Source organism: Pongo pygmaeus, chromosome 10 (genome assembly GCF_028885625.2).
Source record: "Pongo pygmaeus isolate AG05252 chromosome 10, NHGRI_mPonPyg2-v2.0_pri, whole genome shotgun sequence".
Lineage (NCBI taxonomy): Eukaryota > Metazoa > Chordata > Mammalia > Primates > Hominidae > Pongo > Pongo pygmaeus.
Window position 1 is genome coordinate 771,671 of NC_072383.2, and position 26,764 is coordinate 798,434.

The 26,764-nt window shown below is 42.0% G+C and overlaps 1 protein-coding gene across 36 annotated transcripts in view; it reads left to right on the forward strand.

The window, feature by feature from the left end:
* Positions 1-9,638: 9,638 nt before the first annotated feature.
* The window catches only part of WNK1 (WNK lysine deficient protein kinase 1), a 158,869-nt gene continuing 141,743 nt past the window's right edge, over positions 9,639-26,764 (forward strand). For all 36 annotated transcript variants that reach the window (XM_054442626.2, XM_054442628.2, XM_054442631.2 and 33 more), the window contains exon 1: positions 9,639-11,236. In XM_054442626.2, the coding sequence (XP_054298601.1) occupies positions 10,478-11,236 (759 nt within the window). In that variant the 5' untranslated portion in view covers positions 9,639-10,477. The remainder of the gene's footprint in view (positions 11,237-26,764) is intronic.

The following is a 26,764-nucleotide window of genomic DNA, read 5'->3' on the forward strand; positions in this document are numbered from 1 at the left end:
GCTTTATAGAGTATATTATGTATCAATAATTTTGGCAGAACTAAATATCATTTAAAAAATCTGATTTCTTGAAGAATAACTTATATACAATAAAAAATTGCCCATTTAAAGTATAGTCAGGGCCAGGTGCGGTGGCTCACGCCTGTAATCCCAGCACTTTGGGAGACCAAGTTGGGATAATCATTAACATAGCAAGATCCCTGTCTCTACGAAAAAAAAAAATTAGCTTGGCATAGTGGTGTGCATCTGTAGTCCCAGCTACTCAGGAGGCTGAGGCCTGAGGATCCCTTGAGCCTAGGAGTTTGAGGCTGTGATGAGCTATGATTGCACCACAGCACTCTAGCCTGGGCAACAGAGCAAGACCCTGTCTTTTAAAAAAAAGTATAATCACCCACTTAATGAGTTTTGAATGAATACAGTCATGTAACCATCACCAAAATTAAGACAGAAAACATTCTCGTGACTCAAAAAGTTCTCTGCGCTCCTTTGCAGTTCATTTCCTCCCCCTCTAACCCCAGAACTGATCGTTCTGCCACGAGTTTTGGGTTTTCTAGATGGCCATGTAAATGAAATCGTAGACTTCTGTGTCTGGCTTCTTTCATTTAGCATCATGCTTTTGAGCGTTATCCATATTATTGTACATACCACTTTGTTTATTTTTATTGCTGAGTAGCATTCCATCATAAGGGCACATCACAATTTACTTGCCTGTTCACCAGTTGATAGATATTCGGTTTGTTTCTAGTTTTTGGCTATCATGAGTAAAATTGTTATGAAATTTTCCATGCAAGTCTTTGTGTGGACATATGTTTCCATTTCTCTTGGGTAAATATCCAGCAGTGGAATTGCTAGATCAGATGGTAAGTATATGTTCAACTTTAATTATTACAGAGTCAAGCTATTTCCCAAACTGGCTGAACCACTGTACTCCCAGTAGCAACGTATGAGAAACTAGTTGTTCTACATCCTCATCAACCATTTTTAATTTTAGTCATTTTAGTGGGTATTTGGTGATATTTCATGGTAATTTTAATTTTCACTTCCTTAATGACTAATGATGTACATCTTTTCATGTGCCTATTTATCCTTTCATTTATATTGTTTGGTGAAGTATCTGTTCAAATCTTTTGCACACATTTTTACTGGACTATTATCTTAAGGTTGAATTGTAAGAGTTTCCTATACATTCTGTTTACAAATATTTTTTCAGATATTTGTTTTGCACTATTGACTCCCAGTCTGTGGTCCTTTCATTTTTGTAATATCACCTTTAAAGAACAAAAATTTCTGTCTGGGCATGGTGGTTCACACCTGTAATCCCAGCACTTTGGGAGGCTGAGGCAGGAAGATTCCTTGAGCCCAGGAGTTTGAGACCAACCTAGGTAACACAGGAAGACCTTGTCTCTACTCTATAAAAAACAAACCAAACAAAAAAGAACACGAACTTCCAATTTTGATGAAGTCCAGTTTAACAATTTTTTCTTTTATGGTTTGTGCTTTTTGTGTCCTAAAAAGTCTCTTATTTTTATTTTCTGTAGAGACAGGGTTTTGCTATTTTGCCCAAGCTGGTCTTGAACTCCTGGTCTCAAGTAATCTTCCTAGGCTCCTAAAGTGTTGGGATCACAGATGTGAGCCGCTGCAGCCAGACCTAAAAATTCTTTGCTTAGGCCAGGTGTGGTGGCTCACACCTGTAATCCCAACACTTTGGGAGGTGGAGGCAGGCAGATCACAAGGTCAACAGATCAAGACCATCCTGGCCAACAGGGTGAAACCCTGTCTCTACTAAAAATACAAAAATTAGCTGCGTGTGGTGGCACACACCTGTAATCCCAGCTACTTGGGAGGCTGAGGCAGGAGAATCACTTGAACCTGGGAGGTGCAGGTTGCAATGAGCCAAGATCGTGCCACTGCACTCCAGCCTGGTGACAGAGTGAGACTCTGTCTCAAAAAAAAGAAAAAAAAATTCTTTGCTTAACCCAGAGTCACAAAGATTTTCACCTGTTTTCTTCTAGAAGTGTTACAGTTTTCACCCTTATTTAGAATTGAAATGTCTTCTTGAGGAATTGACCTCTTTGTAATTATGAGAGATCCCTTTCTATCCCTGTTAATAGTCCTTGTTTTGTATTAATATAGCCACTCTTGTTTTATTTTGATTGGTGTTTCTTTGGTATATATTTTTTCATCCTTTTAATCTGTGTCTTAATCTTTAAAGTTTTTTTTTATAGGCAGCATGTATTATGGTGTTGTTTTTTATCCAATCTCTTAATGTCTTCCTTTGAGTTGGAGAGTGTAAAAGAGTTTAAACCATTTAATTTTAACATAATTGTCAGTGTGGTTGAACTAAAATCCTCTTGGTCTGTTTCCTAGTCATTTCATTCGCTCTCTTTTTGTTCTTTTTCTGCCTTCTTCTGAATTATTTAAGTATTTTTTTTGTTTTTTGTTTTTTGAGACAGAGTCTCGCTCTGTCACCCTGGCTGGAGTGCAGTGGCGCGATCTCCGCCCACTGCAAGCTCCGCCTCCCGGCCCGGGTTCGCGCCATTCTCCTGCCTCAGACTCCCAAGTAGCTGGGACTACAGGTGACCGCCACCACGCCCGGCTAATTTTTTTGTATTTTTAGTAGAGACGGGGTTTCACCATGTTCGGCAGGATGGTCTCAGTCTCCTGACTTTGTGATCCGCCCACCTCGGCTGCCCAAAGTGCTGGGATTACAGGCGTGAACCACCACGCCTGGCCCCTTATTTAAGTATTTTTTAATTATTCAATTTTACCCCTACTACTGGTTTATTACCTATACCTCTGTATTTGATAATTTTAGTGATTGCTTCAGTCTTTCCAATATGCAACTTGAACTTATTATAGTTTACCTTCAAATAATATTATGCCATTTCATATATAGTATAAGACCCTAATAACATTATTCTTCCATTTCCTCCTCCTGTCCCTTATGCTATAACCATTATACATTTACTTCTATATATATTATTTTTTTAAATTTTATTTACTTTAAAAATATTTTTTGGTTTTTAGAGACAGGGTCTCACTATGTTGCCCAGGCTGGTCTTAAACTCCTGGCCTCAAGTGATCCTCACACCTCGGCCTCCCAAAGTGTTAGGATTATAGGCATGAGCCACCATGTCCCGCTTACTTATTCATATATTATAATGCATATTATACCTTGTTATTACGTTTGCTTGAAACCATCATTTACCTTTTAACATGACTAATAAAGTGCCTTTGATGTTTTCTTTTATTTATTTTCTTTTTTATTTTCTGGCCTTTTATATTTTCCAAAATATTTTTTTTTCTGGTATTTTCATTCCTTGTTTAAATCCTAATTTACTAATTCTTTTACTAATATACTAATAGTTTCTTTTAAAAAAATTATTGCAATGCAGGTCTGCTTGCAATGAATTCTCTCACCAAAAAATATATCTAGGTTGGATGAGCAGTAGTGGTGAAACAGTCCAACAGGTGTATTTTGTAAAAGCTTCCTAGGTGATTCTGATAAATCTTTTCCTGTGAGAGCATGTTAAAGCCTGGGACATTTTAAAATATTTTCTCCTGTGTTCTTTCCAGATAATGTGAAAAACTTATACTTGGTAATGTCATATGGTGAAATACTATGCAGCTATTAAAGACAGATGTTTCCAGAGAGTATGTAATACACTGGAAAAGCTTACGACGTAATTATAAAATTTTTATCTGTCTGGAAAGAAATACGCCTACATATTAAAGGTTGCTATCTATGACTGGGTAGATTTTCTGGTAATTTTCACTTTCTTCCATACTTTCTTCTGTAACGTTCAAATTATCCGCAATGAGTGAGAATATATTAAGAAATTCACAAAATAAAGATATGAGTATTCAGCTGGGCACAGTGGCTCACGCCTGGCCAACATGGTGAAACCCTATCACTACTAAAAAAAAAATAAGCCGGGCATGGTGGTGTGTGCCTGTAGTCCTAGCTTCTTGGGGGGTTGAGGCAGGACAATCACTTGAACCCTGGAGGCAGAGGTTGCAGTGAGCCAAGATTGCACCACTGCACTCCAGCCTGGGCGACAGAGCGAGACTCCATCTTAAAAAAGAAACAACAAAAAAGATCTGAGTATTCCCCAGAAGTAATCCCCCTTTCAATTTGGTGTGTACTACCTAGACTTTTTCTGCATGCCTTTAAATACACATAGAAACATAACTTTTTAAAAAAAATGCAAGATGTGATCTAGTGCATTTTATTCTGAAACTTGAGTCTTTCACTTAATAGTTATGGCACCACATACATATTTACCTCCTTTTTTCCTACTGTTGCATGGTGTACCCCAAACTGGAAATACCATAGTTTAACTATTTTCTTACTGATGAACATGCAGATCATTTGGATTTTTTGTTACAGATAAAGCCATAGTGAAAGGTGAAAGTTTTTATGTATGTTTTGTTTTTGTTTTTTAGAGACAGGGTCTTGTTCTGTCACTCAGATTGGAGTGCAGTGGTGTGATCATAGCTCACTGCAGCCCTGACCTCCTGGGCTCAAGTAATCCTCCCACCTCAACCTCCCAAGTAGCTAGGACTACAAGCACACACCACTGCACCTGGCTATAGTGAATATTCTTATAGATATTTCTTTTCTTTTTTGAGACGGAGTCTTGCACTGTTGCCTGGGCTGGCGTGCAGTGGCGCGATCTTGGGTCATTGCAACCTTCACCTCCCGGTTCACGTGATCCTCCTGCCTTAACCTCCCGAGTAGCTGAGGTTACAGGCACACACCACCACGCCCGGCTAATTTTTTGTATTTTTAGTAGAGATGGGGTTTCATCATGTTGGCCAGACTGGTCTCGAACTCCTGACCTTGTGATCCACCCGCCTCGGCCTCCCAAAGTGTTGGGATTACAGGCGTGAGCCACTGCACCCAGCCTCTTATAGATATTTCTTAGGAAACATGTGCAAGTATTTTTCTAAGGTAGGTACCAAAAAGAAAGAAAAAGACGATGCACATTGTACATTTTAATAATTGCTAACAAATTGCCCTCAAAAAAGGTTGTACTAATTTACTGTATCATTAAACAGCACGTTTCCCCACATCCTTGCCAACACTTGATATTATGAATCCCTAAAAATTTTGCAAATTGCCATGATGGGGACACTAAAAAAAAAAATTTTTTTTTTTTTTTGCTCAATTTAGACCAGGCGTGGTGGTTCACACCTGCAATCCTAGCATGTTGAGAGGCTAAAATAGGAGAACTGCTTAAGTCCAGGGAGCTCAGACCAGCCAAGGTAACATAGTGAGACTTCATCTCTACAAAAAATTTAAAAATTAGCTGGACATGGTGGTGCACACCTGTGGTCCCAGCTACTTGGCAGGCTTGAGCCCAGAAGTATGAGGCTACAGTGAGCTGTGATTGCACCACTGCACTCCAGCCTGGACAACAGAGTGAGACTCTGTCTCAAAAAAAGATAATCTTTCAATTTTATGAGAGAAAATATTATATTTTAATCTGCATTTTGCTAGTTACTGAGTTTCAGCATTTTTCATGTTTATTTGGGTTATTTGCATTTACTGCTTTATTTTATTTTATTTTATTTTTGAGACACAGTCTCGCTTTCTTGCCCAGGCAGCAGTGCAGTGGTGCAATCTCGGCTCACTGCAACTTCCACCTCCTGAGTTCAAGCGATTCTCATGCCTCAGCCTCCCGGGTAGCTGGGACTATAGGCGCGCACCACCATGCCCAGCTAATTTTTGTATTTTTAGTAAAGACGGGGTTTCACCATGTTGGCCAGGCTGGTCTCGAGCTCCTGACCTCAAGTGATCCTCCCACTTAGGCCTCCCAAAGTGCTGGGATTACAGATGTGAGCCACGGTGGCATTTACTGCTTTGTAAATTCTTTTCATATCCTCCTTTTCTATACAGTGGTTTGTCTTTTTCTCAGTGATTTAAGAGGTTTTTTTTCCCCCCATATCTTTTGGATATTAATCTTTTGTTATACAGCCTCCAGAGTTTTTCTGGCAGTTTGTCACTTGTGTTTTGTTGAATAGATTATCAATTTTGATATTGTCAAATATTTTTCTTTGTGGCTCTTGGATTGCTCTTTGAAGCCCTTTAGTACCCTATGTTCTCCTATATTTAAAAAATTCTTTAGAGATATTTTTTAAAAGTTTAGTTCTTCAATCTATGTGGAAATTAATTTTGTGAACAGTCTGAAGTAAACACTGACCTCATTTATTTTTCAAATGAATAACTAATTGTCCAAGCACTGTTTATTATTTTGCCCTACTGACTTCAAATGCCATTTTCTATATGAAATTCCCATACATACATGAGATTGTTTCGGTACTCTCTCTTCTGTTACATTGCCTATGCTTATCTCAATATCATACAGATTTAATTTTATGGTTTTATAATATACTTTGATATAGGGAAAATCCCACCCCCTTTATTTCATTTATAATATAAAGTTCTTAAAAAACTATTTTTCATTGTTTAGCTGCCTGATTCTCACTTCCTACTTCCAGATGACAGGGTTCCAGATGACAAAGAGGTAAAATAAAAATTACCCATAGGCAAGACAAAGGAGCATGGGAAAATGAGGGAAAGGAGACAAAAAAAAAAAAAAGGAGAAATGCTCTTAGGATGGGACAATTTTTCCCCTACACTTCAAGAAGCAACTTTATGTATCAATATTTTGCCACATTCAAAGTAAGGTAGATTTTGTGTGTTCAGGATATTTCAGCCACTGTCTAAATCAAAGGTGTCTCTGACTTTCATTGCTAGCTAGTTACCAATGGCAGAAACCATGTAAACAAAAAAATGTGAATGGATGGGAATAGAAAGAAACATGAATCAATCAGTGTGAGAACATGAACAAGAACTAGAGAGAATAGAGACATGGTGAGACAGAATAACATACTTGTATTCTTCTTGTGGAACCAAATGTCAGGAAGTCAAACCTCTGAGCTTAGTGCATTCATTGTATCCTGGGTTCTTTGTTATCTCTGTTTACAGTCACTTGATGTTTTATATGGAACATAGAGAGGTTGATTTTTACTCGATAATTGAAGTGACAGAGAAAGGAAAAGTACTATTAGGAATTATAGTAATGAGTAACAGAAAATATCATTTACTTGGAGGTAGGTTGGTAAGCATTAAAAAGAACTGAGTGAGCTGGGATCAAGCCACTGTACTCCAGCCTGGGCAACAGAGTGAGACTCTCTCTCAAAAAAAAAAAAAAAAAAAAAAACCCACAACTGAGCAAAAAAGTGTTTGTTAGTAAGATACGCACACTAAATAACATAACCTTTAAATCTAATCATTGTACATAATAAGATTATATTCAACTTAAAATTGTATCTGTTTTCATTGTAAAGCTAATATTACACAAGTGGGAAAAGCTGTCTCCTAGGCAAGTGTGGTTTTAAGTCAACGGTTAATTAAATTACTTACAATGAATTTAGTTGTTCCTGGTTGAAAAGACATGTTGATAGGGCATGGTGATTATCAAGGGACTTGTGTCCAATGCAGTGGGGCCAAAGTTTCAGGGCTCAGTAAACAGGAACAGGCAATAATAAAATCCTTTAACAACCACTCACACAAAAATATCCTAATTTTTTCCTGGTGCCAAAAGGGAACATTGTGATTTACGGATCTTCTTTTAACTTGCCAATTTGTAATTAGCTGCCTTATGTTTAAAATCAGACTATTCTTCCTAGTGAAGCAACAATGGATCAAGTTTCATTTTACTCAAAAGTACAATAAAAATGTATTTTACAGCCATTTCTTCCCTTGCTTACATTAGGTTTACGGTTAGAAAAACACTCTTAATTCCATTTACCACAATGAGATTATTTACCATTACCAATAGCAAACGAATGAAAGATACATTTTCTAAAGCAATGGAACACTAATATTTTAGTGGTCTAGTTGTCCCTAGTGAATTGGCATTTTAAAATGTTCATAACCTGTCAGCTTCATGAAACCTAACAATCATTGGTTTAAAACATTTTTGTAAACTTGAAAGTGTAGCTTGTGATAAACAAAAAAAGAAAGAAAAGAAAAATAGCGTTAACTATTTTATGTATCAAATGAATTAACATGAACTGTAGGGCAAGACTTCTGTAGGTGGAGCTCATCCGATAACTGTGCTAAGGAACCTCCCGCCAAGTTCCTTGCTAGTTGCTCGCTCGCAGCGTGGTCCTCGGCCCCGACGCGCGCTTCCGAGCTGGTTCCGCAGCGGGCGCTGAAGACAGGCGGCCGCGTCCGGACGCTCTGATGCGGTTGCGTACGTTTTCAGCGCTTCCCGCTCTCCACCGGTTGGACTGAGGCTTTTAAACTGCCGTCTGCTCCCGAGTCCGGCTTCCTCCTCCGTCTGGTGCCCCCTGGTGCTCATCCCCTCCACATCTTGAGTAGTTGCGAGGAGCACAGGGGTCCAGGCCGACAAGGATGCTTTCAAGAAAAACATTCCATGGCGGCAAGCCGCATGGATCCACATTTCCCGGGCCCAGAGCCTTGGTAGACATTGCATGTGGACATTCAGGAGCTCTAGAGAAAGAGGGGGTGTTGTTTCACGAAGCTACCAAGCAGAAGAAAGGTGGAAAATAAGTTTCAACCAACTACAAAGGCAGAAGTCAGCCCAGCCCCCCGAGTGTGGTCAAAGACCCATAGATCCGTAGACCTTATCTTTTCTTGAATCCACCGCTCCCCTAACTCCCCTTTTATTATTTTTCAGACAAAGCAAAGATAGAGTTCACTAGGATCCCCGATTTCAGTAAGGCAGCCCTTTTTTGAGAGCCAGAATATCCGTCTCGGCCAGGAGCTGAGAATGTGGCCTCAATTGTTGAGGGGAGGAGGATGGAAGATAATCCTCCCTGTCTCCTCCTCCAATCCATTTAATCAATATTAATTTCATGCAAAATCTTCACGAAGTTTGTTTTCCCCTTCTCCGACTCAGAGCTCAGGCTCCGGTTATCCTGCTTTGCCCTTCCCTTCCACCCTCACAGCCCTGCAGTCACTTAACACTACTGCGGCTCTCTCCATTAAAGACGAACAACAGATCATTTTTCATTGCATGGCAACCCTAAGAGCTCTCTACCTTAGCAGAGCATGATGGGAGTCTTTCCATCCCCCCCACCCCCGCTCGTTCCTCTTCTTTTTTTTTTTTTTCCTTCCCTTCCTTCTTCCACAATTAATCCCTAAATAATGATTTTCCTAAGCTCGCGCGGACTTCGGGATGGGGTTGAGCGACCCGTGATGACGCTCCCATCAGCCTTTAGAAGGGACGGTTTCCAAAGAAAACTACAACTCCCACGAGGCATCAGGCTACAGCAACCGCAAGGCATCACGGAAGTCGTAGGCACTTTTCTTCTAGGTCCCGTTCATCCCGGCTAACCCGTCAACTATAAGTCCCAGGGTGCCTCGGGGCTAGCACGCCTGCGCAAAAGCCCCGGAGCGAGGTGGGGGGTGGGGCTGCCCCGGGCGGCGGGGGGCGGGATCCGAGCGGGCTGTGTGGAGGCTTCAGACTCCCGGCGCCATTTAGCGCGGAGAGTTTCCCGGGTGGACGCGGCTCCTGTCTCGGCCACTCCGCACCCCCATTCGGTGACAGAAGGCGCCTGGTGGGGGTGACTGCTCTTTTCTCTCCCTATTCCCCCTCACCCAGTCCTCTAGGTCTCCTCTCCTCTTGCCTCAGAGAAGCAGCGGAGCTCGGGCCCCGCGGTGAGCGGCCCTCCCCTCCCCGCCGTTCCCTCCTCCGTCAGCCCCCGGCACCGGCCCGGGAGGAGACGGGTTTGCCAGGCCTGGGGCGGGCGGGGAGGCCTCGGGGAAGGGGGGGCCCGCTCCTCAGGCGCCGAGGCTCCGAGGCTCCGGCCCTTCGCCTCTGGGCGATGGGCGACCTGTGAGGCCGGTCCCCATCGCTGGGGGCGCGTGTGGGAGGAGGCGGCCGCCCGAGTGACCGGGAGCCGGGCCGCGGCCTTCCCTCGCCCGCCTCGGCCCCTCCCACTCCTCTGCCCCGGGGCTGCCACCGCCTGGGCATCGGACCTGGTCCCGTGCTCGCGGTGCCGCCGCCCTCTGGGCCTAGCCCGCCCAGCTCGGCGAGCGGCGGCAGTGGGAGCCGCATCCGCCCCGACTCGGTGCCGGCCCCTGGCCCTCCCCTCATGACTGCGGCGCCTCTGCTGCCACCGCCCGCCCGGCCGCCGCTCGCCGCAGGATGGATGCGGACCGTGCGGCGCTAACCCCCGTGGCTGCGCTCCCGAATCGCCCGCCTTCGAGCCCTCCTCGTGAGCCGCAGCAGCCTCGGTGCCAGCAGCCGCCGCAGCTGGGCCCAGCGGTCCGCCTGCCCCTCGTTGCGGCTTGTCAGTGCTGAGTGAGGCGTCGTCCGGGTCGGCGCGAACCCGCCCGGCCGCGGTGCCCTGCAGCCCTCTGCGCGGGCGGCTCGGCCCTTCACGCCCTTTTCATTGACAAATCCGAGCCCGCTCGCCCCTCTCCAGCGAACCGACCATGTCTGGCGGCGCCGCAGAGAAGCAGAGCGGCACTCCCGGTTCCCTGTTCCTCTCGCCGCCGGCTCCTGCCCCCAAGAATGGCTCCAGCTCCGATTCCTCCGTGGGGGAGAAGCTGGGAGCCGCGGCCGCCGACGCTGTGGCCGGCAGGACCGAGGAGTACAGGCGCCGCCGCCACACTATGGACAAGGACACCCGTGGGGCGGCCGCGACCACTACCACCACTGAGCACCGCTTCTTCCGCCGGAGTGTCATCTGCGACTCCAATGCCACTGCACTGGAGCTTCCCGGCCTTCCTCTTTCCCTCCCCCAGCCCAGCATCCCCGCGGCTGTCCCGCAGAGTGCTCCACCGGAGCCCCACCGGGAAGAGACCGTGACCGCCACCGCCACTTCCCAGGTAGCCCAGCAGCCTCCAGCCGCTGCCGCCCCTGGGGAACAGGCCGTCGCGGGCCCTGCCCCCTCGACTGTCCCCAGCAGTACCAGCAAAGACCGCCCAGTGTCCCAGCCTAGCCTTGTGGGGAGCAAAGAGGAGCCGCCGCCGGCGAGAAGTGGCAGCGGCGGCGGCAGCGCCAAGGAGCCGCAGGAGGAACGGAGCCAGCAGCAGGATGATATCGAAGAGCTGGAGACCAAGGCCGTGGGAATGTCTAACGATGGCCGCTTTCTCAAGTTTGACATCGAAATCGGCAGAGGCTCCTTTAAGACGGTCTACAAAGGTCTAGACACTGAAACCACCGTGGAAGTCGCCTGGTGTGAACTGCAGGTAAAGCCCCACCTACTTCTTTATTTGAAGGTCCTTTGGATCCCAAACTTGGCTTGGCGAAGCCAGTTGATCAAGTTCACCCTTCACTTGGCATTCTCTGTTGGACTCCGAGTGGGAGGGGGAGGCCAACTTTTGAAAGGGGCTGAAATTAGGAGAATGTGTAGCATGTGCCTAGGTGTTGGAATAGGATAAGAATTATTGGTAGCCAGAGGGATTTGCTACCGGGCAGCGGTGGTGAAGGTCATCTTAGTACAAACGAATTGTCTCCTGGTTTAGTGTCTGGCAAGAAACTTGGAATGAGTGGGGAAGTTGAAAGTACAGATGCTTCTTCCTCTGTGCATTTCAATCTCATCAAAGGCTCTGCAGTGATGAGCTGCGTCTGGGTGTAGAAGTGTGTTTCCATTCCTGAGATCAGGCTGTTCTTTTTAAATGAGAACGACCTTGTACCTTTGGATGTATTTTGCTTGATGGTTGCACAGGCATTTAGTATAAAATAATTATTAAAAAAAGACTCTTCTCTGCCCCTTTTGGATGTTTGATGTTGTTCTACCTAATGATGCTTAAGCCTTACAGTAGCAGCATTGCCCTGACGTTGTTATTAAACTAATGTCTTTCAGCCCATTCACTATACAGCGAATAGTACAGGAGCCCAATGCAAAATTGTGTAAGTGCTTTGAGAGTTGTAATGTCATCATCATTGTTTTAATCGTATAAAATATCTTTAAGCTAAACTTTCCCAAGAGTCCGAAGGAGTCGCAATACTTCCTTTTTTAACCTCTAGTGGTGTAAATAATGGTGTGTCATTCTGGTTGACTAGTACATTCTAGGTTTAAACAGCTGAGTTTGGGCTACTTGTTGCTTGACTTACTGAAGCAGCTTGCTTAAATATTGCCCTGACTGGGCATAGGTGAACATAGGTTATTAGTAGGAGCAGGTTTATGCTGAAGGAAAAAAGTCAGCCACATTATGCATACATAAAAAATGCCATTGTTGATAGTAATCTTGCCAAGAATATAGACCAGCCTCATACAGGATATGAAAATAACTGAATGATCTTGGAACTTATGGATAAAATAAATCCATGAACTAATAGGTTAACACGTAACCCTTTGAATGTCAGGTTCCAAATCACTAAGGCCATCTCAAATGTGAAATTAACACAGCATGTGGAAGTAAACTTAAAAACTAAGAAGTTCTTTACAAACATAATCATTTCTTAACTTTTACAGTTAATGATGTAGAACTTCTAAGGTAGTGTGAAATTAAAACTACTCATTAATTTTATAGTATTTTAGAATTGAAAAGGTGACAGATCTTTAAAAAAGAAAACCTCGTCAAACGAAAACTATTCATTTTGGTCAGTCATATTCAAAAAACTTAGTCTGGGCCAGGCGCGGTGGCTCACGCCTGTAATCCCAGCACTTTGGGAGGCCAAGGCAGGTGGATCACGAGGTTAGGAGTTCGAGACCAGCCTGACCAACATGGCGAAACCCCGACTCTACTAAAAATACAAAAATTAGCCGGGTATGGTGGCACGCGCCTGTAGTTCCAACTACTCGGAAGGCTGAGGCAGAATAGCTTGAACCCGGGAGGTGGAGGTTGCAGTGAGCGGAGATCGGACCATCGCACTGCAGCGTGGTGACAGAGCGAGACTCTGTCTCAAAAAAAACAAAAACACAACAACAACAAAAAACCTTATGTCCGATTCCTTTTGGTTTACAGGCAGAAATTTACAGGTAGACACATTTCTTTCTTGTACTATCGATGCCTATTGATACTGATGCTGGAATTTTATTCTTCCATTATAGTTTTATATTTGAATAGGTGCTTTTTAACAATTTTTTTTTCTTCCTTAACCGGTTACCTTACTTTTTTAAGACTGGATCCAATTACTTGTTGAGCACTTTATGAATTAATTTTATTAATTTTAATTATTTCACTTCTGAGACTTCTCAAAATGTGATGTGTGTTTTCCCTTTATCACCTGGAATTTTCTGATACTTTATTATCTTGGAACTGATAATACAGTGAAAAAAACTTAATTTGTCTAATGTCACGATAAAAACTTTGTCTAAGCTTCTCAGGTTTTCTTAGAACTCGTAACTTTTTGGATTTTTAATTCTCTATCTAGGCATGGGCATTACCAAACTAAAGAAAATCTTATATCACATATTATTTTTGAGTCATTTCAGGATTTGGCTGCAGAACTAGATGAATCCTAGCTTATTAAGTGGTACCTGGTTTAGAAACTTCCATGTCATTTGTCTGTGCTTCTATAATTTTTTGTTTTGATTTTGAAGATTATCCTATCTGAAAAATCCTTTATAGCAGTAGTTAGGCAGTATTTTTGGTTTTTTGACCAGGATGCTTGCACTACATGCCTAATAAAGTATTCAGTGGGTCAGTGTTTGAACTTTTATCTTTGGAGCCAAATTAAAGGACAAGCCAAGGGATTACTAAAGCACTGGGAAGATAGAAACTTTTTCACTAAATGTATCCTTTTAATATACATATATTTCTGAAGCAAGACGGGAGAATATTGAGTTAAGTTGTTGAGTTAAAAATCTTAGTGTATTGAAACTGGGAGAAATCTTGGGTTATCCTGCCCAGCTATTTATTTGACAAATAAGGAACCTGAAATCATAGAGCAGGTAAATAACTTGATTAGGTAGTTGAAGAACAAAAGCTAGTTAGGATCTAATAATTTGGGAGATGATAAAGCATTTGTAGTCCAGTAGACAGCTAATAAGTAATTTCAGATGAAGCAATATTGTTTTGGTGTGGAAGTGGCTGTTGGATTTCTGGAGAAACCCGGTCCTATACCCATGGCAAATTTCAGGCTTCTGTTTTGGGTGTTGATTTTTATCACTTCAAATTGAGATATAAATAGGCTTTTGTGGATGGGTGAATATGGTATACAAATCAAGCTATTTTCTGTCAAGCTAATTTTTTAGAGTCATGTTATGCTATGCATTGCTCTTTAGTAAAACAAGCATCAATTCTTTGTTTTGTTTTTGTTTTTGTTTTTTTAAAAAAGAGACGGAGTCTTGCTCTGTCTCCAGGCTAGAGTGCAGTGGTGCAGTGGCGCGATCTCAGCTCACTGCGACCTCCGCCTCCTGGGTTCAAGCAATTCTCCTGCCTCAGCCTCCCAAGTAGCTGGGAGTACAGGCGCGCCCCACCACACCCAGCTAATTACAAGCATCAATTCTTAGTAAATAATACCTAGGTAATATTTTGATACCGCAGGATCTTCAGTAATTACTGAGATGTTTAAGATGCAGATTTCTTTAACTGGTTTTATTAGACAAGTAGTGCACCTTAATTTTAATATTTGGTTGTCTCGGTCAGAAAATATTACTGTTGGGTTCTGTCAGCAGAGTTTACATTGCTTTTCTAGAAAGGGATCTTGTTTTTCAAAAAAGATAGCATAATTTCCTTTAAGAAAACATTGATGCAGCTGGGTGCAGTGGCTCACGCCTGTAATCCCAGCACTTTGGGAGGCCAAGGCGGGTGGATCACGCAGTCAGGAGTTCGAGAACAGCCTGGCCAACATGGCGAAACCCCATCTCTACTAAAAATACAAAAATTAGCTGGGCATGATCCGCACGCCTGTAATCCCAGCTACTCGAGAGGCTGAGGCAGGAGAATCGTTTGAACCCGGGAGGTGGAGGTTGCAGTGAGTTGAGATAGCGCCAATGCACTCCAGCCTGGGCGACAGGGTGAGACTCTGTCTCCAAAAAAAAAAAAAAAGAAAACATTGATTCACAGATTTAAGAATGATTTATTTTAAGCACCTTCCCAAGTTGCCTCTGAAGAGTTCACATGATGCATTATATATTGATGAGATTGTTTCCACATCTACCTGAAAAGAGAGGTCAAATCATATTTTTGTTGAAGCTCCAATATACTTAACTGCTTATTTTTCTGTCTTTTATTAAGACTATGTGTCATGAGTATATGACATTAATATTTTGTGAATAGTGTAGCAGTGTTACAGAAATGGGATGTGGTTCTGTGATTAAGAAACCATCATTTATTTCTTTGCTATAGTTCTTAAAATATCTAATTGAACGGAATCTATTTGAATGTTGGTGATTTTTTTCCCTCTTATCTTTTAAATTTGTGCCACATTCCTTATTTTTTAGGATGAGAATCAGCGTAACTTTCCGTCTCAGGGAATAGTTTTTGGAGTTTGTTCTTAAATCCTCAAAGTCACCGATTAGGAGTATTGGCAAAATTTTTTCTCTTACCTTTTTTCTGACCCATAGTAACACAGTCTGAGAAATAATCTAAAAACCTGGAAAGAGGTTGTTTTTGTGTAAAACAAACTAGGAATCTATTGTTGCTTGGTGACAATTCATTTCTTGACATTCAAATTCTGATGCAAGATCCTAGTCATTTAAAATTCATCTTATTCCACCAGCAGCTTATCAAAGAATTTCAAAAAAATATGTATATATGTATATAAATATAAATAAAATTCATCTTAGTTCATCCCTATGGAAACATTCAACTAAAACTGGGCTCTCATTTTCAGAAATCATCCTAAACTTGTTATTTGGGTTTTCTGGTAGTTTTTACATTTTTTTAGATAAAGCTGTAAAAGCAGCAAGAGTAGCTATACTCAATTATCAATTCTGAAAATATTTAGCATACTATATGAAATAATTCATAATTATAATTAGTACACCTTTGCTATACCAGGTCTTTAAATTATATTGATAATTTAAATTATATATTTAGTAACTTGCATTTTATTTGAGTTTTTTGTTTGTCTTTTTGTTTTTGAGACAGTTTCACTCTGTCGCCCAGGCTGGAGTACAGTGGCACGATCTTGGCTCACTGCAACCTCCACCTCCCGGGTTCCAGCAATTCTTCTGCCTCAGCCCCCTGAGTAGCTGGGATTACAGGCGAGCGCCACCACGCCCGGCTAATTTTTGTATTTTTAGTAGAGATGGGGTTTCACCATGTTGGCCAGGCTGGTCTTGAACACCTGACCTCGTGATCTGCCTGCCTCGGCCTCCCAAAGTGCTGGGATTACAAGCTTGAGCCACCATGCTCAGCTGTTTTGTTTTGTTTTAAAACCTGGTCTGCAGGAATAGGTGAGACTTAGCATGACCTCAGTTTATGTTTGAAGAGCCCATTTTTCTGCCTTGTAACATAGTAGTTAACTAGATTGCCTGGGCTCAAATCAAGGCTCAGCTACATAATTGTGTCACCTTGAGCAAGTTTTGTGCTACAGTTTCCTGTCTGTAAAATGGGTGTAAAAAAGAGTACCCATTTTATAGAGTTGTGCTGATTAAATGAATGAACATATATAAAACATGTAGGATAGGGCCTGCCACATAAATATTAACTGTGATGATGCAGCATCTTTTTTAGGTTGTCCTTTTGAGGGAATCTGTGAAGATTTTGTTTGTTTATATTTATGCTTGAAAAATCATATAGCAAAACTTAACTACTATTCTTGGAGGAGGAGGAAAGCAGGTATTGATCTTTATGTTACTGGTGCTTTTAAATTCTTTAGCTCTACCTGGCCTTTGCCTAACATTCTAATTTTGTGACCCATCACCCAAATGCCAGTCTTTCTGAACTGCTTATTTTCAGAATCTCCTAAGATCCTTGTCTCATCTTCTTTGCATGTATCTGGAAAGCGTATTTTCTTTTGGTGGATCTCATATATAATTCTTACAGTATTTATTTATCACATTGAAATGGTTTATATACTTTGTCTAATCCATTAGTCTTTGGAAAGTTCACTATGGTGTAATAGAATACTATACAATGAAAAGGAGCACCAAGGCAGAACCCTTGAGTTCTAGATTACCCAATTTTCTGACCTTTGAGTAAGGAACTTAATCTATAATGCTCATTTATTAGCAATATGTCTTACTGATTTAGGATTGTTGAAGATCCACTGAAATACTATGTGAATGTACTTTGAAAAATGTTAAGTGTTATATAAAATATAACAAAGGATACTTAAATATTCATTTAGAAGGCTGTAAATTGTCACCTGTTACAAATGGAATATTAAACTTAGTTGGATTTTAGGAGCTTTTTGCTTTGTCAGCTTAATTTCTCACATCTTAAAAGGGGAGCTTTTCAGTTTGAAGAAATATTGTCAGAAGCTCTTAATATTTTGTTTGGAAGAGGATTATGCCTTTGACAGGTAGCAGACTTAATTTCATATGTAGGTTTTTTTTTTTGTTGTTGTTGTTGTTGTTTTTGATGGGGTCTCGCTGTGTCGCCCAGGCTGGAGTGCAGTGGCGTGATCTTGGGATCTTGGCTCACTGTAACCTCCACCTCCTGTGTTAAAGTGATTCTCCTGCCTCAGCCTCCAGAGTAGCTGGGATTACAGGCACCCACAACCACACCCGGCTAATTTTTTTTTTTTTTTTTTTTTTTTTTGTATTTTTAATAGAGACAGAGTTTCACCGTGTTGGACAGGCTGGTCTCAAACTCCCGACCTTAGGTGATCCACCTGCCTTGGCCTCTCAAAGTGCTGGGATTACAGGCATGAGCCGCCGTTCCTGGTCTATATGTAGTTTTTAAAAGATTGGTTATTTGTGATTTTTACATAAGAGGAAAAGCATCAGTAAGCTGTGGTTTTGTGGCCAGCTTAATTGATCATATAATATCTCCACCTTCATTTATATTAATTTAGATTTTTCAGGTGGGGTTTCATAAACAATTTACTTTTTAGTGTTGTGACTTGAATCTTGGCCTTGCCAAATTACCATATTAAATACATTATGCTAAATGAATGTGTTGGAATGATTTTTTAGAAGAGTCCTCAGATAAGCTGTTAGTCATAACAAGCAAATAATTTTCTCAGGAATGTAAGAATTCTTAAGAATTTTAACAGTTTGAATTTAAGAGTGTTTGGAAATTTGCTTGTTATAATCATCATACTCAGGTTAGTTAAGAAAAACCATACTGTCATTCCTGTAGATACCTTTTGTGCAACTGAGGTTCAGCTTCTCAGAGACAATATTTTTGTCAGTATATACGTGGTAGATGGTCTAGTTAATCAAACACACAGTAATGTATAAACCAAACAGTGAAAGATGAAATTAATTAGTGAATCAAATTATTAATGTGCACATTCTCTATTACTAGATAGAGATTAACAGATTTCTTGGGATAAGATCATTTTCATGGCTAAGTGTTTTGAGCTACATAACCTGATATATCTATCTTTATGTGGATCATCTCCTTTCATGGACTGGTAGATTATTGTGGATTAAGGTAAACTGGGAAATGCAACAGATTCATCCTTTAACATGCTAAAGAGTTACTAGATATCATTGTCATATTAAAATGTTCTTTGAACTCTCCATATTGCCCCTCTCACACACAGTCATCCGTCAGTATACATAGGAGATTGGTTCCAGACAGCCCCCACCCCACGGTACCAAAATTCACAAATGCACAAGTCTCTTAAATAAAATGGTGTATTTTCATATAACCTACAGTAGTACATCCTCCTGTATAGTTTATTTTTTTAATTTAATTTTTTTTTTTTTTTGAGGCTGAGTCTTGCTCTGTTGCCCAGGCTGGAGTGCAGTGGTGCAGTCTCAGCTCACTGCTACCTCTGCCTCCTGGGTTCAAGTGATTGTCATGCCTCAGCCTCCCGAGTAGCTGGGATTACAGGCACATGCTACCATGCCCAGCTAATTTTTGTATTTTTAGTAGAGATGGGGTTTCATCATGTTGGCCAGGCTGGTCTCGAACTCCTGACCTCAAGTGATCCGTCTGCCTTTGCCTCCCAAAACGCTGGGATTACAGGTGTGGCTCCTCACGTATAGTTTAAGTCATCACTAAATTACTTATAATACCTAATACAATGTAAGTGCTATGTAAATAGTTTTTATACTGTAGTGTTTTAAAATTCATGTTGTTTTTTATTATTGTGTTTTGTTATTGTTTTTTCCCCCAGTATTTTCATCTACAGTTAGTTGAATCCATGGATGCAGAACTTGTGGATATGGAACCTGAGGATGTGGAGGGTGGACTGTTCTTATGTATAGAAAGTAGAGAGTAACTGAAGAGTTGAGTTTTAAACAGAGAAGTTAATTGGTTAGATTTGCATAGCAGTAATTGCCCAAGAATAGATTAAAGGCATACAGGGGGAAGTGTACAGATTCCAGTAGTCCCTGCTCTTCTTCTTAGGGAATAATGGTTATTTTTTTCTCCTGCTTTTCTTTTTTTTTTTTTGAGACAGAGTTTCGCTCTTGTTGCCCAGCTGGAGTGCAGTGGTGCGATCTCGGCTCACCACAACCTTTGCCTCCCGAGTTCAAGGGATTCTCCTGCCTCAGCCTCCCGAGTAGCTGGGATTACAGGAAGGTGCCACCATGCCCGGCTAATTTTGTATTTTTAGTAGAGGTGGGGTTTCTCCATGTTGGTCAGGCTGGTCTCCAACTCCGGACCTCAGGCGATCTGCCCGCCTCGGCCTCCCAAACTGCTGGAATTACAGGCGTGAGCCACCATTCCTGGTCCGTATTTTTATCTTTTGGTTCTTTGAGGTTTGCAAGACCTCCTGTGGATACCTGAAGCTACAGACACTACTGAACCCTATGCATACTTTGCTTTTTCCATCCCATAACCCATTAGACTAAGTGACTAAAGGACCAGATGGGTGGGTGGCATTAACAGTGTGAATATGCTGAACAAAGGGATGACATGTCCCATTCGAGATTTCATCACACTAGTCAGAATGGCACACGATTTAAAAGTCATGAATTGTTGGCTAGGTGTGGTGGCTCATGCTTGTAATCCCATTACTTTGGGAGGCCGAGGTTAGTGGATAACCTGAGGTCAGAAGTTGGAGACCAGCCTAGTCAACATGGTGAAACCCTGTCTCTACTAAAAATACAAAAAAAAACTAGCCAGGCGTGGTGGTGCATGCCTGTAATCCCAGCTACTTGGGAGGTTGAAGCAGGAGAATCACTTGAACCCAGGAGGTGGAGGTTGCAGTGAGCCAAGATTGCGCCATTGCACTCCAGCCTGGGCGACAAGAGGGAAACTCCGTCTCAAAAAAAAAAAAAAGTTATGAATTGTTTATTTCTGGAATTTTCCATTTAATATTTTTGGACGGTGGGAAGTGAAGCCTCAAGTAAGGGAAGGCTACTCTAGTTAGGATATGAGTGTGAGATTTTTTAGGACCTAAACTAGGGAGATAATAGAAGGAATAGAACATTTAAATATTTAGGAGATAAAATATTTAGGGTTTAGTGGATAATTTAGTGATTAATTGGTGTTTGAAGGAAAAATGAAGCATGGATAAGAGGTTAGGGGATGATAGTGCTGTCAACTGAGAGAGAAAAATCAAAGGTTTTTTTTTTAAGTTTTAAGGTTTTTTGTTTTTTAGATGGGAGGAGGTGTGGAGATGTATTCAATCTGACATGTTGAGTTTGAGATTCTTGTGTAATCTCCAGTAAGAAGTTCAATAGGCAGTTGGATATATTACTGAAACTTGAAGACTAGGTCTGAGATGCAGATAAAAGCTGATGATTCCCAAAGATGTCTGTATTAGTTGTAGCTGAAATAATGGAAGTAAATGAGATAAGCTAGGGAGAGGATATGAAGAGATAGAAAAATTAGAGAGGGGGAGAGGGAAGAATAATGGTCCTTAGGCAAAATAGTAACAATTACCAAGGGAATAAAATTTCAAGAAAATAATACATCAGAGAAGTTCTATTTTCATAGTAGTAATTGTGGAGTATGAATTTAACAAGTAGTAGTAAAGAAATGTAGTAGTTAGGCTGTTGAAATTGTTGCACTTGGCTATTAAGAAATCATTAACAGCACAGTGGCTCACGCCTGTAATCCCAGCACTTTGGGAGGCTGAAGTGGGCGGATCACCTGAGGTCAGGAGTTGGAGACCAGCCTGACCAACATGGAAAAACCCCGTCTCTACTAAAAATACAAAAATTAGCTGGGCCTGGTGGTGCATGCCTATATTCCCAACTACTCAGCAGGCTGAGGCAGAAGAATCGCTTGAACCCAGGAGGGGAGGTTGTGGTGAGCCGAGATCGCGGCATTGCACTCCAGCCTGGGCAACGAGCGAAACTCCGTCTCAAAAAAAAAAAAAAATCATTAACATTCACACTGAGAAACAGGCCTGACAAAAAGAAATAAAAAAAAAGTCATTAACAATTAAATTTAAGGTTGCCTCAGTAAGGGGGAGGTTGAATAAGAGAGAAGCACATAAATACATGTAAGTCACTGGTAATGCCCTAGCTTTCTGCACTGTTCACTATCTAATACAGTATCCACCAGCCTCACGTGGCTATTTTGCTCTTGCCACCCAGGCTGGAGTGCAGTGGCATGATCTTGGCTCACTGTAACCTCTGCCTCCCAGGTTCAAGCAATTCTGCCTCAGCCTCCTGAGTAGCTGGGATTACAGGCACGTGCCACCATGCGCAGCTAATTTTGTAGTTTTAGTAGAGACGGGGTTTTGCCATGTTGGCCAGGCTGGTCTGGAACTCCTCAGGTGATCCACCCGTCTCAGTCTTCTAAAGTGCTGGGAGTACAGGTGTGAGCCACTGCATCCAGCCTTTATGTGGCTATTTAAATTTAAATGAATTAAAATGAAATTTTTAAAACTTCATTTTCTTGTACTAGCCACATTTCAAGTGCTCAGTGACAACGTGTGGCTACGATATTGGATTGCACAGATAAAGAACATTTTCAGGCTGGGCATGGTGGCTTATACCTGTAATCTCAACAGTTTGGAAGGCTGAGGCAGGAGGATTGCTTGAGCCCAGGAATTCAAGATCAGCCTGGGCAACATAGCAAGACCCTGTCTACAAAAATTTAAAAAATTAGCTGGGCCTGGTGGTGTGCGTCTGTAGCCCCAGCTGCTTTAAGAGACTGAACTGGGTGGATTGCTTGAGCTGGGGAGGTCAGGGCTGCAGTGAGGCTTGATCGTGCCACTTGCACTTCAGCCTGGGTGACAGAGCTATGACCCTGTCTCAAAAACAATTTTTTTTTTAATCGTTGCAGAAAATTCTTTTGGAATGTGCTGTATCTAGATCTTGGGTCAAGTTGTGCTTTTTAAAAATATAACAATATCAGGACTGTGCATGGTGGCTCATACTTCTAATCTCAGCACTTTTGGGAGGCCGAGGTGAGAGCATTGCTTGAGGCCAGGAGTTTAAGACCAGCCTGGGCAATGTAGCAAGATCTGGGTCTCCAAAAAATTTTAAAAATAAAAATAATAACTTTATCCAAAAAGTTCAACTTTAACCATAAAGTTCATCCTTTTAAAGTATATGGAGTGTTGTTTTTAGAACTGAAGTTACACATTTAAATATGTATACTCTATTAATAAAGAAAAAATAGTTATTTTTTGGGAAACTACAAAGGATGTTATCACATACATGCAGAATTAATAAAGGTTAACAATATGTCATAGTTACTCGAAATATTTGGTGACCTTACAGTTTCAGAAGAAGGGAAAATTTGCAGTGGGTTTAATGAGTGGATGAGAGGAAGTTTAGAAAGTAGAAACAATAAGTGTAGGCTGGGGTGAGGTTTGAAAAATTACATATTGGGTACAGTGTTCACTATTTGGGTGATAAGGTGATAAGGTTAGGTAACTAGAAACCCTAATCTCACCATTATGCAGTATATCCATGTAACAAACTTGCACATGTACCATCTGAATCCATAATAAAATATATGTATGTAAATAAAAATTAAAAAATAAAACCATGAACAAAATAAGTGTAGGCTATTTCTTCTGGTAATTTTAAATGAATAAGTTCAGGGAAGGTTGGGTAAGTAGAAAGCATGATCAAGGATGAGATGGATAGATGAGCTGGAAAAGGTCTTTAAAAGTTGAAACATTGAACTGTCATGTTTTGTCTGGTTTGGTATCTATCTTAAGTCTGTTCCAAGCCAATTACTGCTTTAGCTTTGATTATTCTTTTTTGTTTTTGAGACAGTCTCGCTCTGTCACCCAGGCTGGAGTGCAGTGGCATGATCTCGGCTCTCTGCAACCTCCGCCTCCTGGGTTCAAGTGATTCTTCTGCCTCAGCCTCCCGAGTAGTAGCTGGGACTACAGGCGCCCGCCACAATGCCCAGCTAATTTTTTGTATTTTTAGTAGAGGCGGGGTTTCACCGTGTTGGTCGGGCTGGTATTGAACTCCTGACCTCGTGATCCGCCTGCCTTGGCCTCCTAAAGTGCTGGGATGAGAGGTGTGAGCCACCGTTCCCGGCTTATTTTATTATTATTTTTGAGATGGAGTCTCGCTCTGTTGCCCAGGCTGGAGTGCAGTGGCATGATCTCAGTTCACTGCAGCCTCTGCCTCCCAGGTTCAAGTGATTCTCCTGCCTCAGCCTCCCAAGCAGCTGGGATTACAGGTGTCTGCCACCCCACCCGGCTAATTTTTGTGTTTTTAGTAGAGACAGGGTTTCACCATGTTGACCAGGGTGATCTTGAACTCCTGACCTCAAGCGATCTGCCTACCTGGGCCTCCCAAAGTGTTGGGATTACAGGCATGAGCCACCGTGCCGGGCCCTAGATGTTCTTTAGATTAAAATAGTTCATTGTGGTCAGACAGGTTCATGCTCTCTTACACCAGGGGTAATCCATACTTGGACACACAAGAGCTTATGTCAAAATATGGCAGATTTCTTAAAATATTCCTGTTGTGGCAGACTATCTGGGTTGATAGGTTTTTTTTTTTTTTTTTTTTTTTTTTTGGAGACAGTCTTGCTCTGTCGCTCACGCTGGAGTGCAGTGGCGCAATCTCGGCTCACTGCAACCTCCGCCTCCCAGATTCAAGCAATTCTCCTGCCTCAGCCTGCTGAGTAGCTGGGATTACAGGTGCGCGCCACCATGCCTGGCTAATTTTTATATTTTTAGTAGAGACGGGGTTTCACCATGTTGGTCGGGCTGGTCTCAAACTCCTGACCCCGTGATCTACCCACCTTGGCCTCCCAAAGTGCTGGGATAACAGGCGTGACCCACCACGCCTGGCCGGGTTGATAGGGGTTTTCAGCCTTGCGTACACATGCAAATCTCCTTTCCCTCTGTAATCCCCAAATTTAGACTGATTCTCCTGTCTTTCAAGGGGGAGTTGCCTTACTCTGTGTGGGTTCAGGGTGAGGGAAACTTTTTTGCCAGTTTATGTCATTGAAGTACATTGAAGTTTATCAGGGAATTTCTAACAATAGTAAACTTAAAATGGAAGGCCTTGGAGTTGCAGTTGTTTACCGGAAGAGTTTTTGGCTTTTTCTGCATACTTCTACACACCTCTTACCTCCCTTCCTAATTGATAGAGACAGATTTTTATCAAGTCACACATGGAATCTGCTACTCCCTTTGAATTCAGGTCTGTTTGCTTCAATGACGTAACTAAGAAGGACCGCTCTAGATGGCTCCTTTCTACCTAGACATGCTCTTTTCTACCTAGACAAAAAAAGCCACCAGCCATTAATAAATGGTAAACTATCAACTTAAATATTTGTTCTGCCTACCCAGGCACCCTACTACATAGGGGGGCTAGTTTAGGTTTTAGTTTGGTGACAAATCGTTTGTGTTGCATTGTATCAGGTTTTTTTTGTTTGTTTGTTTTTAAGGCAGAGTCTCTCTCTGTCCAGGCCCAGGCTGTAGTGCAGTAGAGAGATATATTGGATCACTGCAACCTCCATCTCCCGGGTTCAGGCAATTATCGTTCCTCAACCTCCCAAGTAGCTGGGGTTACAGGCGCCTGCAACCACGACCAGCTAATTTTTATATTTTTAGTAGAGATGGGATTTCACCATGTTGGCCAGGCTGGCCTAGAACTCCTGATCTCAAGTGATCTGCCCGCCTTGGCCTCCCAAAGTGCTGGGATTACAGGCGTGAGCTACCATGTCCAGCCTGCTTGTATCAGTTTCTTTATGTCTCCACAGATTTTTTTGTTTTCATGGACATAAGTGGGGAGCATAGAGATATTTTGCTAGTGATCATCCTCTGGCTAAAGCATAGTTTGATTTCTGTGATGAGAATCTTGACCATATTCTATCCCTCTTAGAAGGGCAGAAGTGAAACTGCCATATTACCCATAAATATCACTATTATAGGCTTTCACAAATCTGTATTTACTGAGTGTGTACTTGATGTGAATACCTCATTAATGTTTTAAACATCTGCCATTCTTATTCTCTTAATGAGTAAAGTTAACTTCTTCAACAACCAGTACTTAGCTAAATATTACACAATATAATTTTTCCCTTTGTTCATGTAATGGATGTAGTTTTTTTTTTTTTTTGGCGGGGGGGGGTTTTGGTTTTTTTTTTTTTTTTTTTTTTTTTTTGAGACGGAGTCTTACTCTGTCACCAGGCTGGAGTGCAGTGGTGCAATCTTCGCTCACTGCAACCTCCGCTTCCCAGGTTCAAGCGATTCTCTTGCCTCAGCCTCCCGAGTAGCTGGGATTACAGGCATGCACCACCACACCTGGCTAATTTTTTGTATTTTAGTAGAGATGAGGTTTCACCATGTTGGCCAGGCTAGTCTCAAATTCCTGACCTCGTGATCCACCTGCCTCAGCCTCCCAAAGTGCTGGGATTATAGGCGTGAGCCACCGTGCCCAGCCTGGATGTAGTAATATTTAAAGAAAAAACTAAAAACTCTTTACTGTGAAATACTTTCAAACATAACAGTTGTCCCAGATTTGGCTAGAAGCTACCTTCCGTTTCCTTTTTTTTTTGGAGACAGATTCTTACTCTGTTACCCAGGCTGGAGTGCAGTGGCACCATCTCTGCTCACTGCAACCTCCGCCTCCTGGGTTCAAGTGATTCTCATGCCTCAGCCTCCCAATTGCTGGGATTACAGGCGCATGCCACCACGACCGGCTAGTTTTTGTATTTTTAGTAGAGACAGGTTTCGCCATGTTGGCCAGGCTGGTCTTAAACTCCTGACTGACCTCAAGTGATCTTCCCGTCTCAGCCTCCCAAAGTGCTGAGATTACAGGTGTGAGCCACCATGCCTGGGCCCTTCTGCGTCATTGTTATTAACATGTCCCTATCATTTTTTGATGACATCCTTACTTTCTGTACAAGATGTTCTCAGTTCATTTTATTATTTCCCCACCCCAGTCCTGCAGCAGCGATTTCTCCTAGATCCCTGGTTCTTTTTGTTGTAGAAAGGTATTCAGAAAAATCTGGGTGCCAGGTGTGCTCGGCTACTGGGCCGGTTTTCGGTGAAGAATTAGTGTCTTAGTTCATTTGCGCTACTATAACATAATATATAAAGAACAGAAGTTTATTTCCTCGCAGTTCTGTAGGCCTAGAAGTCCAAGCAAGACAGAGGCATCTGTTGAGGTCTTTCTTGCCACATGCTCACATGGCAGAGGGCCTGAGGGCAAGAGAGTGTGAACCCACTCTCAAAAGCCCTTTTTATAGCTGCATTAATTCATTCATGGAGGCAGAGCCCCGCTTCCCAAAACACTGTTACATTGCGTAAGTTTCTTTTTTTTTTTTTGAGATGGAGTTTCCCTCTTGTTGCCCAGGTTGGAGTGCAATGGTGTGATC